The sequence below is a fragment of the Phoca vitulina genome, unplaced genomic scaffold (genome assembly GCF_004348235.1).
Source record: "Phoca vitulina isolate PV1807 unplaced genomic scaffold, GSC_HSeal_1.0 scaffold6, whole genome shotgun sequence".
Taxonomy (NCBI): Eukaryota; Metazoa; Chordata; class Mammalia; order Carnivora; family Phocidae; genus Phoca; species Phoca vitulina.
The window spans coordinates 56,750,826-56,766,438 of NW_022589709.1; the positions used below are offsets into that span (position 1 = coordinate 56,750,826).

The 15,613-nt window shown below is 41.8% G+C and overlaps 2 protein-coding genes across 2 annotated transcripts; both read right to left on the reverse strand.

Moving 5' to 3' along the window:
* Positions 1 to 13,520: 13,520 nt before the first annotated feature.
* LOC116632363 (RNA-binding motif, single-stranded-interacting protein 2-like) lies at positions 13,521 to 14,753 on the reverse strand. Its single transcript, XM_032404293.1, has one exon. The coding sequence runs from the start codon at positions 14,058 to 14,060 to the stop codon at positions 13,530 to 13,532; it is 531 nt and encodes a 176-aa protein (XP_032260184.1). The 5' UTR covers positions 14,061 to 14,753; the 3' UTR covers positions 13,521 to 13,529.
* Positions 14,079 to 14,775, reverse strand: LOC116632364 (RNA-binding motif, single-stranded-interacting protein 2-like). The gene has a single exon (XM_032404294.1). The coding sequence runs from the start codon at positions 14,751 to 14,753 to the stop codon at positions 14,079 to 14,081; it is 675 nt and encodes a 224-aa protein (XP_032260185.1). The 5' UTR covers positions 14,754 to 14,775.
* Positions 14,776 to 15,613: the final 838 nt, after the last annotated feature.

A 15,613-nucleotide genomic window follows, 5' to 3' on the forward strand; every position in this document is an offset into this window, starting at 1 on the left:
TTTGCCATCTCATTGGACCGCAAACTCAAGACAACTGAAACTGACTTTTTTATCTTTGCCCTCCCATGTTTCCTGTGTTGGGCAATGACATTACTGCCCACCAAGTCACTGGAGTCACTGTGACTCTTCCCCTTCTTTCATTCTCTCTCTCCACTCACTACATTCAACTTCACACTACTGCTTTCTTCTCTCTCTCCATCCTGCTTCTGTTGCCTTGGTTCAGGCCCTCATTTTTTTTTCTTGGACCACTTCTAGGCCTAAGCAATTGAGCTTCAGTCTGTTTCAATTCTATTCAAGTCTTTTCAATCACATTCAAACTAAACATTATTGTTCACCTTTTAAGTGCTAGATGTAGAGTACGAGATGCTGGGTGTGCAAAGCTTATAAAAATAGATAATAGATCATCCTTAGTCCTAACTCTGTAGCAGATATACACTTTACATGTCTGATATAATGTCATCTGCATAATACCCCAATGCGGTAGCCATTATTATTATGTCCATTCTACAGATGAGGAAACCGAGGAATACAATGCTTAGATAAAACTGCTGAAAGCATAGGGCTAGTAATTTGTGGTGCTGGGTGTGGGCCCAGGCTGTCTGACTCTAGAGACTGGGCTTTTGAGCCCTAAGAAGGGAGGTCTCTGTCCTTATGGAGTCACAGAATATATGTGAGTATAATACTCAAATATATACATATTAATTGGTATCATGTTTCTGTGGGAACATAAAACAAGGTGTGAGATCAGAGAAGGCTTCTCAGAAGAGGTGATGCTTGACCCATGCCTTCATGATGAATAGGAGTTCACCAGGGCACAATACTTGTAATAGATAACTCTTCGACAGCATTTACCACGTCCTGGGCACTGTTCTAAGTGCTCTGCACATATTGACTAATTTTATCTTTATAATTTTTGGTAGGAGATATGGGTCCCCTGTACAAATGAGAAAACTGAGATTAGGTAAGTTAAATGATAAGTTCAAAGTCACACAATGGAATGGCAGAGCCAGGATCTCAAACCGGATTTTTGTTCCGGAATCAATGCTGTTAACCATTACACTCCCCTGCCTCTCAAAAAAAATGTGGTAAGGGCATTCCAGGCAGAGAAAAAAAATCCCAAAGACCTAACACATGGTATGCAGTGTGGACAATGATAGGAGATGAGCTCTGCTATGGGCCAAATTATACCCACCTAAAAATTTATGGACTGAAGTCCCAATCCTCAGTACTTCAGAATATAACTGTACTTAGAGTTATGGTCTTTGAAGAGGTAATTAAGTTAAAATGAGATCATTAGGGTAAGCCCTAATCCAACATGACTGTTACTCCTCTAAGGAGGGATTAGGACCCAGGGAGAAGGCAGCCATGTACAAGCCAAGGAGAGAGGCCTGGAAGAGATCCTTCCCTGCAGGCCTCAGAAGAAGCACACCTTGAGGACACCTTGATCTTGGACTTTCAGCCTCCCTAACTCTAAGAAAATAGACTTCTGCTGTTTAAGCCATCCAGGCTGTGGTATTTCATTACAGCAGTCCTGAAGACATATACAAGCCTACAGGGGTAAGCAGGGCCAGGTCATACTGGGCCTTGGTCCTGGGGGCACTAGAAATGGACCAGCGGGTTTTCAATTGCCGTCATACGATCTATCGTTTTATAGAGCTCACTCTGGTGGCACTGTGGAGAGTAAGACTTGAGGCTTGGTCAGGTTCATGTGGAGGTCCAGGCAGGGGATAATGAAGGCCTCCCGGTCAGAAACGGGATGCAAGAGAAGGAAGCAGAGGGAGACAACCACTCGCTACTCCTTCCCGCCCCCTGCACCTGCCTCTAACTCAAACCATCTTGACCAGTTCCTGACCACACCATATGCTCCCCAGCCCCCATCACCATGTCTCTGTACCTCAGTACCTACCTTGACCTGCCTCACATTTAAAGATGCTTTCAAGACATGGCTCCAGGGACTACTCCTCTAAGACACTATCTCCAGGTCAGCAGGTCACTTTCTTCTCTGCTTCCCTAGCACTGTGTACACATCTCTATTCTGACTCTCACCCTCTGGGTTCTGTGATTCGTTGTTCCATGCCTATCTCTCCGATTAGATGGTAAGCTCCTTGAGAGGAGGTATAGGCCCCTGACAAAGGTAAGTGCATGACAGAGGTCGAATGAAAAAAATAAAGCCTTAAAAAAAGGTACAAAGAACCATATAAATTTAAAGGAGAAGTGGATTCTGGTTCCACAAGGTTTATAAGAAAGTACATCACAGATCAAGGTATATAGGAAGAGACGCACTCCCAAGATAGGACACATGTACCTGTCTGACTGATAGTCTTGCCCTTTTTACTTCCGGATATAAAGAAATGCTGGAGAAGCTAAATACGCCTAATTGCTCTAGGGGGCTTTAAGGGAAACCACATTGGGGACAGTACAGAGAATTCAACATGCTTACTGAAGAAAGGGTGATAAATGAGTTGAATAACCCAAATGGATTTTTCCCCTACGTAATTTGCTATGTCGACTTTGGTTTTTAAACTCTCATTTAGGTTAAGTATCTAAAATTTACAAAATGACCGTGGCCTCCACAGCCTTCGGACCCATGAGGATGCCTTGGTTATAGTTCTCACATTCAATTCAGAGCAAAGGACTCAAGAACAATTACCAGTCAGAATGTGTGATTACACTCAGTGCTATACTGTCTTCCTATGTACAGCGGGTGGCCCGAATGTGTATGGTTATCAACACAGTTCTCCTGAATATTTTTCTCTCAAGTTTAATGTCCTCTGTGGGTTATGTGAGCATTTTAGCTTAGTTTTGAGGTCATGACAACTACAATGTAAGGAGGAGTTGAATTTTTGGCACAAATTCTTGGTAAATCAGTCACAGGGTTATCTTCAAATGTGAGATGGTAGAGGTGATGGTCTGAGGCCCTGTTTACAAAGATGGGGTCACTGACCTGTGTTAGTTTCCTAGGACTGCTGTAACTAATTACCACAAACTTGGTGGCTTAAAAGAGCAGAAAGTAATTCTCCGAGTTCTGGAGGTTAGAAGTTCAAAATCAAGGTGTCAGCAGAAGCAGGCTTCCTCTGAGGGCCCCAGGGAAGATGCTGCCCATTGCCTCTTGCCGCTTCTAGTGGCTTCAGGTGTCCCATGGCTAACGCCTGCCTAACTCCAATCTCGGTTTCCATCTTTACTGGTCTTCTCTTTCTACGTACATTCTCTGTGTCTCTTCTTAAAGGACACGTGGCATTGGGTTTGGGGCCCACCTGGTTAATCCAGAATAATCATCTTAGGGTACCTACGTAAATTACATCTGAAAAGACCCTTTTTTGAAATAAGAGCACATTCACAGGTTTTGGGGAATAGAACATGCAAATATTCTTCTGCGGACCACCATTCATGTGCTGTATGACCCATGGTTGGAATGTTCTGAGGGTGGTAGAGGTGCTTTCCCAGGAGTGGTGACAGATTTCTACTGATGCACCTATGACTTTTGCCACCTTGATTCTGAATGTAAAATTAATAATTTGCACACCACCTAGCCTTAACCTGAAAATAGATGGGCCAAAAGCCAGTTCTTATCAAGAGAGGTCTTCTCATTGCCCTCCACAGTGCTTTAACATGTTTGAATTAGTTGATTATGTGAAAAATCAGAATATTTTTACATAAAAGTCCTAGGTTTCTGGCTTTTCTAGTAAAGTCAGGTCTAACAACATTGGGTCCAGATTCCTTCTCAGTAGCTGCTCTTTAGATGGGGTCTGAACTTGCCAAGTGCCACAGTCCTCACCACCCCCTATTGTTTATCCAAGTTCCACCTCACTCACGGGAATTACACTTGACCCTTGAACAACATGGGTTTGAACTGCAAGAATATATTACATATGTATTATATGTATGTTATATATAAGTATTAAATTAATATGTATTTATAATTTATATGTATGTTTATACATAATATATATTTATATACTTGTATAAATGCAATATTTATATATTACATATAATTCATATAGTACATATATATAACATACAAAATATGTGTTAATTGACTATTGAGGTTATTGTAAGACTTGTGGTCAACAGTAGGCTATTAAGAGTTAAGTTTTGGTAGAATCAAAAGTTATAGGCAGTTTTTTAACTGCGCAGGGGTTGGCACTCCTAAACTCCCTGTTGTTCAAGGGTCAACTGTAGTTACTTGGCTCTGGAGTTTTTGAGTTGGCAATCTCTGGCCCATGGGCATGTTTCAAGGGCAGCTAACCATTTGGGTAAAAATTCAAACAATGACCCTGATTCACTCTGACCATGGAGCTGAATTCCAAAAAGCGTTGTCAAAAGAGTTTGCGTCGACAAGGATAATGAGCCATTTTAGATCATCCCAAAGTATCCCCTGGCAGCCAAGACTCACAACCCAAAGATCTACAGCTCCTTTACTATGACATAGATCCTACACTGTTATGGTCTCACTTCTTTCAGGCACAGCCTCATATAAAGATTATTTACAATCTTGAATTTTGCAGGACCCAGCTTAACTCCAGAAGGCTTATTGCTTTGTGCACCAAATGTTTTTTTTTTTTTTTTTGTTAAGTTCATCTATGTTGTTTATTTACATATTTTTATTTTTTTTTAAATTTTTTTATTGTTATGTTAATCCCCATACATTACATCATTAGTTTTAGATATAGTGTTCCATGATTCATTGTTTGTGCATAACACCCAGTGCTCCATGCAGAACGTGCCCTCCTCAATACCCATCACCAGGCTAACCCATCCTCCCAACCCCCTCCCCTCTAGAACCCTCAGTTTGTTTTTCAGAGTCCATCGTCTCTCATGGTTCTTCTCCCCCTCCGATTTCCCCCCCTTCATTCTTCCCCTCCTGCTACATTCTTCTTTTTTCTTTCTTAACATATATTGCATTCTTTCTTTCAGAGGTACAGATCTGAGATTCAACAGTCTTGCACAATTCACAGCGCTTACCAGAGCACATACCCTCCCCAGTGTCCATCACCCAGTCACCCCATCCCTCCCACCCCACCCCCCACTCCAGCAACCCTCAGTTTGTTTCCTGAGATTAAGAATTCCTCATATCACTGAGGTCATATGATACATGTCTTTCTCTGTTTGACTTATTTCGCTCAGCATAATACCCTCCAGTTCCATCCACGTCGTTGCAAATGGCAAGATTTATTCCTTTTGATGGCTGCATAATATTCCATTGTATATATATACCACCTCTTCTTTATCCATTCATCTGTGGATGGACATCTTGGCTCTTTCCACAGTTTGGCTATTGTGGACATTGCTGCTATAAACATCGGGGTGCACGTACCCTTTCGGGTCCCTACTTTTGTATCTTTGGGGTAAATACCCAGGAGTGCAATTGCTGGATCATATGGTAGCTCTATTTTCAACTTTTTGAGGAACCTCCATACTATTTTCCAGAGTGGCTGCACCAGCTTGCATTCCCACCAACAGTGTAGGAGGGTTCCCCTTTCTCCGCATCCCCGCCAACATCTGTCATTTCCTGACTTGTTAATTGTAGCCATTCTGACTGGTGTGAGGTGGTATCTCATTGAGGTTTTGATTTGGATTTCCCTGATGCCGAGCGATATTGAACACTTTTTCATGTGTCTGTTGGCCATTTGGATGTCTTCTTTGGAAAAATGTCTGTTCATGTCTTCTGCCCATTTCTTGATTGGATTCTTTGTTCTTTTGGTGTTGAGTTTGATGAGTTCTTTATAGATTTTGGATACTAGCCCTTTATCTGATATGTCATTTGCAAATATCTTCTCCCATTCTGTCAGTTGTCTTTTGGTTTTGTTGACTGTTTCCTTTGCTTTGCAAAAGCTTTTTATCTTGATGAAGTCCCAATAGTTCATTTTTGCCCTTGCTTCCCTTGCCTTTGGCGATGTTTCTAGGAAGAAGTTGCTGCGGCTGAGGTCGAAGAGGTTGCTGCCTGTGTTCTCCTTTAGGATTTTGATGGACTCCTGTCTCACATTGAGGTCTTTCAACCATTTGGAGTCTATTTTTGTGTGTGGTGTAAGGAAATGGTCCAGTTTCATTCTTCTGCATGTGGCTGTCCAATTTTCCCAACACCATTTGTTGAAGAGACTGTCTTTTTTCCATTGGACATTCTTTCCTGCTTTGTCAAAGATTAGTTGACCATAGAGTTGAGGGTCCATTTCTGGGCTCTCTATTCTGTTCCGTGGATCTATGTGTCTGTTTTTGTGCCAGTACCATACTGTCTTGATGATGACAGCTTTGTAGTAGAGCTGGAAATCTGGAATTGTGATGCCGCCAGCTTTGCTTTTCTTTTAAACATTCCTCTGGCTATGCGTGCACCAAATGTTTTATCTGTTTTATAACACTCTTTACATAATATGATGAACATCATGGTAAAATTTGTTGATTGAGCTTATACCCACAGAGCTTAGCTGAGCTAACTCTCTCAGCATTTTATTACCCAATACCTTTTTTCTAAGGATACATAGGGGGAAAAATAAAAAGAAAATCCTATTTTCAGCAGGAGTGGATTCAAAAGACATCTACTACTTGTGCTTCTATTCTTGAGTCCAGACCATATAGAGCTGGGAAAGGCCATGAAATAAAGAAATATACAGAGACCTTCAACATGCAAGACTAATTTATTATTTGCCATTAAACCGACATTTGGCAGTGAGTACTTAAGGAAACACTGACCTAGCTAGTGCTCCTACAGAGGTATTTTCTCTGGGATTAGCTGTCCTTGCACTAATTTCCACAGGCCATTCTCAAGTTTAAAAAATGGTATGATTCTTGCCTGTAGCAGGGAGATATATTTTCATGCGTACTATTCTAACAAAATTAAATTCATGTATTTTGTGCTTCATGTATTTTGTGCTTCTTTAAATACATTTCAATAAATTCAAGATTCTTGAAAAAATATCACATACACACACAAACACACTTTCTAGTGGGTCAAACCTGTGACATTTTTCTTCATTAGTAGTGACTAATGAGTTGATTTAATTTAGTACAGACTAAAATGATGGATTAAGTGGCGAACTGAACATACACAATGGCAACACAGCATGAAAGCCATCACTTTTTAAAACTTGAAAACTTGAAAACCAAAGTAAATTTCAGGGAGTTGGGATGTGAACGGCAACAGACTGGTTTATAATCTATTTAAAAACCATCTGCTTTAGGGGTGCGTGGGTGGCTCAGTTGGTTAAGCGTCTGCCTTTGGCTCAGGTCGGGTCCTGGGATTGAGCCCCGTTTCAGGCTTCCTGCTCAGCAGAGAGCCTGCTTCTCCCTCTCCCTCTGTTACTCCCCGTTTGTGCTCTCTTTCTCTCTCAAAAAATAAATAAAATCTTTAAAAAAAATCTTTAGCATTCTAGGGAAGATTATTTTTTAGTATATAAGATACAGTAAGAAACAATCACTTTAAGAATGATTAAACAGCAACTCTTGTCCATCAACTGATGAATGGATAAAGAAGATGTGGTTTATATACACAATCGAATGCTATTCAGCCATAAAAAAGAATGAAATCTTGCTATTTGCAATGACATGGATGGAGCAAGAAAGTATAATGCTAAGCAAAAGAAGTCAGTCAGAAAAAGACATATATCATATGATTTCACTCATATGTGTAACCTAAGAAACAAATGAGCAAAGGGGAAAATAGAGCAGGAGACAAACCAAGAAAAAGACTCTTAACTATAGAGAACTGATGAGTACCAGAAGGTGGTGGGAGGATGGGTGAAGTAGATGATGGGGATTAAGGAGCGTACCTGTAGTGATGAGCACCCAGTGAGGTATAGAATTATTGCATCACTATATTATATACCTGAAACTAATAAAACACTGAGTTAACTAAATGGAATTAAAATAAAAACTTAAAAAAAATAAACAGCATCTCTTAAAGGAGATTTGTTCACGGTCTACCTCATCAATGATACAAGAAGTGTGGTTGCCCACATTGGTAATTCATTGAAGGAATTTTACCCATTTCATTGAAAGTGTTTTGGAGGAAATTCTTCCAACTAAAGTAAGACAAAATTTACGTTTGATCTTTTATTTTAAACTTGAAAGGGCTGAATGGTAGAGGGCTGTCAGCGATTCTTTGAAGACTGCCTCCAGATAGCTCTCTCAAAGACTTCCTGCGAATCATGCTTATCGAAGATCATGAAGACATGGCATAAACTGAGCAGCAGGCTGAGGAAGGGAAATGCTGATTAGTGAGACCTGCTGGCTGTAACCCTCCATCCTGGACATCTGTCACTGGCTTTTATGAATAATGAATTTTGTTCCTATAAATTACTCTGAAATACTTACACAGTCAGAAGCGTAATTAGTGATGATAAATAGTTATATGTGAGGATACTGCAGCTCAATCAATCTTCCTTTTTCAAATTGTTGCTTCTCCACAGAGCAAATAGAAATGGCCAGTAAGTGCTGCCAAACCAAGCTTGACTAAGCAGAGACTGACAAGCAAATGATTTACAAAATGTATATTCCTTTATGTAAGGGCCATAAAATTGTAGCTGCTTTTTCATTCACTTTAGTAATCTTGAATCATAAGCTGTTGAGGTTGAAAAGTATCCTGAGAACATACTTTAATTTCAAAATAATTCAGTTGGTTCTTGAATGTCTGCAGTAATTTTTTTCATCCTTTCATCTACAACAACTTAAGTACTATGCTCACCACTGATAGGACATGTATTTAAGAAGTGTCTAAGGGGTATCTGCTACCACGAAGGACTCAGGAAAGAAGAGGATGAGCTCAGAGGACATAACCTCAGCCTTAGGGACCTTGGGGTCCACTCAAGGTGGTGACATAATACAGAAGCACCAAAATAGCAATGTTAGTGGCTACGGAGTTAGGACTGTCCCAAATAGTGAATGTCAGGATAAGCCTGAGTGCAGAGGGGGGCAGAATATCAGTACAAGACACAGAAATGGAGAAAGCACCTTAAGGAAGTGGGATACTGGTCCAGAAAATTTAGCAATAGGTAGATTTGATGAAAAGCATAGTGGTTGACTCTATGGACTTTGCAAAGCAGTTTACCTGGGGAAGCAAATGAACATCTCCAGGCACCAGTTTTCTGATCTGTAAAATGGGCATGATAATAGTTAACATCTCAAGGGGTTGTTCTGAATCCTGAATGAGACAGCAAACATATCGTGATTAGCATGATTAGCCTGGTATCTGTCCTAATCTGGTAATTATTATATTCCCAATTTTATTTTCCCCAGTTTTTTTTTTTTTTTTTTTAAAGACTTTATTTATTTAATTGACAGGGAAAGAGAGAGAGAGAGACAGTGTGAGAGGGAACACAAGCAGGGGGAGTGGGAGAGGGAGAAGCAGGCTTCCCGCCGAGCAGGGAGCCCGATGCGGGGCTCGATCCCAGGACCCTGGGATCATGACCTGAGCTGAAGGCAGTCGCTTAACCAACTGAGCCACCCAGGCGCCCCTCCCCAGTTTTAACAATAGTTGTAAAACGTGCTCAATTACTAAAATAACTTACTTTATGATGCATATTGTAAATAAGAGCCATGTGAAAAATAATTAGATACATTGACTTTTTTTCCCCAACTGTAGCATCAAATGCCTGCTTGGACCCTTTTATACTTCTTTCCTCCATGAATTTTTATAAGTTGAACTCCTAGAATGGCCCTCCGGTGAATCATTACTAGACGGATAAAGCTTTTTAATTTGGGTGCATACTTGATTTGACAGCTACCAAGTTTGGCCAGGCCCCAGATTTGCAGATTGATAAATTAACAGCCTCTCAGCCTGTCTGTCTTTGTGTTGTTGTTTCCCACCCCCCTCTCTTTGCTATTTTTCCCCCTGAGATTTGAAGGCCCATGATGTGAGCAATTTTCCCAACTTATGGCATCTTTCCGGCACAAATTGTGGTCCCCAAAGGCTAGTAACTGGCCTTGGGTGTTACAAGAAAGATCCTTTACCACCACCTTTCTAAAGAGCTACAGAACACAGAGCAGTTGTGACTCTGGCACACACAGCACGCTCAGCTAAGCACCTCTTTTTCTTGTCTTCCCCACTATCCCAGGGGGTTCAGCAAGATGGGTAGCTTAAGGCCTGGAAATGGGGGTGCAATATTGCAGGGAGCCCAAAAGCAATGAATCTAGAATGGAATGGGGCCACCTGGATGAGGAGGGTGATTGTATGGCCTTCACAGCCCTCTCCTCCACCTCTTCCCACTATTTAGCCTCCTTGCACAGACAGGCATCCCAGTCCCCAACCCTCAAGGGCTCCGTCAATATCACAACACTGGTTTAAACACAACATGTAAAGTTGCCTCATCAGCTCAAGTCAGGTGCCAGCAAACCTGCCAGATGTGGCCTCCTTTCCTATTTCCCCATTTTCCTGCTTCTAAGGCTCAACTGAGACACTTGTAAAAAATGCAGATTCAAAGGCTCCTTCTCTGGCAATTCTAAGGTAGAGCCCAGGGATTTGGCTTATTCACACAATCCAGAAGATTCTGATGTGGCAAACCTGCACAACACCGCTTTGGTCTTCCTGGGAGCACCTACTGTATCTTGACATTGAGTTCCCGCAGGAGAGAGATGTGGGTATGCTTCACCGATGCTGAGCCGCGGCTCTGACCACAGAGTCAGAGGCCTTGAAGTGTTTTTCAAAAAGCATCTAATCCCCCATCTAGTCTCCAGGCACTTAAACCATGTGAGATGGAAAGTTCTTTAATCCCAATGTAAAAGCCTATAAAGAAGGAAAATTCCAAACCCCAGTTGCTCTCTTAAGAGCCTCAACAACTTTGTATCAATAGTGAAAACTTTTCAGAAAATGGCTGAGAGAAGGGAGGGATAGTCAATTATTTGTTGAGGGAGCGAGAGAGTGCATCAAGTAGCTATTTTTGAAAACCACTGTTCAAGCCTCACTTGTGTACATTCATAAGCTAAGCACAAATATATATTTTTTAATTTTTTTTGAGAGAGAGAGAGCACATGCGAGTGTGGGGGGGGGCGCGGAGGGGCAAAGGGAGAGAGAAACTCAAGCTGACTCCACAGTGTGTGCAGAGCCCTGACATGGGGCTTGATCTCATGACCCTGAGATCATGACCTGAGCTGAGATCAAGAGTCAGATGCTTAACCGACTGAGCCACCCAGGCACCCTAAGCATGTATTTTTAAAGTTCCATTTTTACTTTAAAAATGTTTTACTTTTGGGGCGCCTGGGTGGCTCAGTTGGTTAAGCGACTGCCTTCGGCTCAGGTCATGATCCTGGAGTCCCGGGATCGAGTCCCGCATCGGGCTCCCTGCTCGGCAGGGGGTCTGCTTCTCCCTCTGACCCTCCCCCCTCTCATGTGCTCTCTCTCTCCTCTCATCCTCTCTCTCAAATAAATAAATAAAATATTAAAAAAAAAGTTTTACTTTTGTGTAGGTTAAATTTTCATAAGAAAAATGTAAGTGTATTATCTAAGACTTTTCTCATAAAATATTGTTTGTTGCATTTCTCTCTCCTGCATGTGTTCAGGAAAAAACATTTTCCATTACTTTAGTACATCTACACAGGTGAACTGTATGTCCAGAAATACTTTTTCTCCTTGCTGATAACTTGGCTGAGCCATCCTATAAATTTAATGCTCAGTACATATTTAAAATGACACAAGCCATGGAATCATAAATTTTTTAAATTAAAAAATTTAGACATATTTGAATAAGGTCTATAGATCAGATAACAGTGGGGTAGCAATGATCATTGCCTGATTTTGATCACTGCACTGTGATTATGTAAGACGCTAACCTCTGTGGAAGTGGATAAAGGGTATACAGAAATTCTTTATGCAATCTTAACAATGTTTGCATGTCTCAAACTACTTCAAAATAAAAAGTTAACAAGGAATTTAAAATTTAGATAGTATTAAAATTCATATATTCACCACTCAGACTGCATAAATATCAACACTCTGTCTTACTTCCCTTTGTTTTTTAAGGCAAACATGACAGACAAATGAATCTGCTCTTCTATCATTCTGTACTCCCACTAGCAGTGAGTAGCAGCTCTGATTTTTCTTCTTCTTCTCCAGTACTCAGTATTATAAGACTTTTTAATTATTTCCTGCATGAGGGGTAAAGAACAGAATCTATATCACTTTCCATCACTTCAAAAACTGAAATTGAACTTCTTTTTATAGGCTAATTGGCCACTCAGATTTTCTCTTCCTCATAATGTTCACATTTTTGTTGGTATTTTTCTATTTTTTTCTTAATGATGTGGTAGTTTGTGTCATCTGGATATAAGCCTTTGCTTATAATATGCATGCAAGTATCTTTTGTCCCTTTATAGCTTGCTCTCATTGGTTATGGGATCTTTTGTGGGATAGATATTTTGCATTTTAACATAGTCACAGTTTCCCATCTTTTTTTTCTGGGTTTTTTGTATCTTATATATTTCCACTTTCCCCAGTATCATGATAGTTTGGTATTTTGTTCCCAAAGTTTTGCTTTAAATGCAAGTTTTAATCTTCACAGAAGTTACGTCTGTTACTGTTTTGAGGCTAGAATCTATTTTTATCCACTTGTTCCCGTTTATTTAATGATTTATCCTTTTCCAACAGACTTTTAATGCCACATTTTATAACAAGTTTTCATATATGCTTGGGTCTATTTTTGATTCTCTGAGCTGTTCCTTAGTTTGTCTATTTCTACACAAATATGTCACTTTTACTTTACCATAACTTTAAAGTAAGTCTTAAAATCTTGCCGATCAAGCCTTTTTTTTTTCCTTCAGAATTATTTGGTATTCCTTACTTTCATCTTGTGTATTCTGTACTCACTGTCAAATGACAGACATTTTACTAGTTTTTTTTTTATTGGAATGTTATTGAATTGACAGACAATTCTGGAGGAATTGACTTTATGACATTGTGCTTTTCCATCTACAAATATGGCATAATTCTCCATTTCCTTCTAGATTCTCCATAACTCTACATTCTTCAATAGTATTTTAACTTTCTCTATATCTTATATAGATTAAGTTAGATTTTTTTATGAGTATCTTTTAAGTTTTATTGCTTTCATTAATGAGTTTTTCTTACCTTTTATTTGGTTATTGACACTATGTTGGAACACTATTGAGTTTTGTATAGTAATCTTATACCCAGGAACCTTACTGAACTTTCTTATTGAAAATCTAGGTTCTCAACTCTTTTTTTTTTTTTTTTTTGGGGATATGGAAAGAGTATATTGCAGTTAAAAACAAAATATAAAACTTTCTTTGCAAAAGAAAGAAAAAAAAGTTCTTTTGATCTCCTTGAATGCAGCACACACAAAAAGTGACGGTTCCCCCAGGCCCCGCCCCCAGGAATGGAGGAAGAAGCAGAGGGCAGGAGTGCAGAGATTTCTTTTCTCCAGGCCCAGGCCTGTGAAAAGCACTGCCCAAGTGTTAGTCCTTAGCAGGGCCCTCGGCGGGTCTGTATCCCGTCAGCCCTCTGGAGTTCGGGAGCATCAGCCTCTCCGATGATTCAGGCGTCCAGGCGCATCTCAGACACGATGCGGGTTGGCTTCCAGACCACGCTGCTACTTGTTGAACTGGAAGGAGTAGAGCCCGTGGTCTGAGGGCGCCTCCACCGGCACCTGAGTCTGCTGGCCGCCGCTCTCCTCGGCTGCAACACCGGCGGAAGGCACGGGGGTGTACCGGGCGATGTAAGCTCCTGGCACCGGGGCGGCCGCCGGCACGTACGTGCCCGTGCTGCTGAGCGAGAGGTGCCCCAGTTGCTGGGTAAGAGGTCCCATCATGGAGGCAGGCTGCAGAGAAATGGGGTGATCCATCCCTGGCGGCAGAACGGAACCTGAAGGCTGCATGAGGTATGACTGGTGGTGCATCCACGACGGGTTAGGTGCTTGTAGAGGAGATGTCTGAGTTACTCTCTGATAGGAAGACACAGGAGATGGAAGGTACGGGGAGAGGGCAGACTGAGCAAGCATCCTGTTGGGGGTGACGTTATAAGGAGCCGGGTAAAACCCATTCTGAAGAGCTGTGGTGGGGTCATAGGTCAAGGCCATACCACCCATATCTCCATTCCTTGGCCAGGCCCACCCATTTTGCATGTATTTCCCTTGGTTCTGTCATTTCTTTGGACCACCATCAGCAAATCTGCAAAGCAAGGGATCAGATGGGGCTGGGACACCAGCAGGTGTCTTAATATATTTTCCATTAAAGTGGGTGATGATGGCTTCACACTTCTCTGTGGACTCCATCCTTGCAAAGCCAACCCCTCTGCTGGTCCCACTGGTGTCTCGGAGGATTCGAGTGGAGATAACCTGGCCAAAAGGCTTCAGCATGCCCTCTAGTTCTTGCTCATCCATGCAGAGTGGAAGGTGTGATATGTATAAATCCGTGGGATCCTGTTCCTGTTGCTTTGCCATCTGAGGCTGCACACCACTGGCTTTCAGTGCCGTGACAGCTTTCTGTGCGGCTGAAGGACTGGCGAAGTCCACAAAGCCATAGCCTTTGCATTTGTTTGTGCTCTTGTCCAGGATGGCCTTAGTGAAGACAATCTTGCCATATGACTGGCACAATTTGACAAGATCCTGGTCAGTAGTGCCAGGTTGCAGTCCCCGGATATAGAGGTTGGTTTTGCTCAACTGGTCATTTCCATTGCTCCCACTGCTGCTGTTCGGGGTACTGTTGCTTGGACTAGCTGGTGCCATCTGCTGAGACAATGACACATAGGGCTTCTTGTTGTTCTTGTTACAGCCAAAAGTCGAAATCCCAGGCCTGGAAGTCACTGACAGCAGCATTTTCTCTTTAATGTAAGGGAGCTGAGAGCTAGGTTCTCAACTCTTAATGCTCATTGAAAAACAAACTAGTTGGGGTTGAAGATCACAGGATTTCTAGGAGACAACTGGGAATGTGCCGTGACTCCTTCCCCCCAAATATAATGGGATGGGTGGGAGCTACTTTCTCCTACATCTTAAATCCAGACATAGGGATTAAGGAGCCTAATAAAATATGTCCTCACCAGTTGACAGTTCTAAAGGGACTGGTGCTCCTGCCTTCCTGTGGGAAATGTAAAGGGGGGGGGCTGAGCAAAGGAGGGGGTGGTGTATTGGTAGCCTGGACCATTGGAGTTGGTCAGGGCAAATGATGGTGGGCTGTTTCTCATGGATCAGATAGAGTTCAATAGGAGAGCACGTTTGTGTGGGGTCATCACAAGATTTAAGAGAACTACCTTGATGGGTCAAAGAACCCAACAGGAGTAAACTGTCAGATATCCAGAAAGTGAGGAAGGAGGAGCTCAATGACCAGTTGGACTGGCATTACTCCAGGGAACTCCAAGTGGGAAATCTGGTAGTGAGGGAGGGCTGCACAAAACCACAAATGTGCCTTTGAGAGACGGTCAGTCTTTAACCCGTCGCTAGTTAGGCAAGACGTTTCTTGCCACTTTAGCTCTTCTCCCCTCTTTTGGCCCTTGGAAGGCATGGGTCAGAAACCACAGCTAGCTAGCAAGATAGGGGAGGCAGAATAAGGGGCAAGTTTGGGAAGGGGGAAGAAGGTTAGACTTCTCTTCCCCACCACCCTAAAAGCTGCTAACCTGTATCAGGCCTGCTTAGGGAAAAGAAAACCGTGGTTAATGAAGTTTCAATTTCAGCTGATGCAC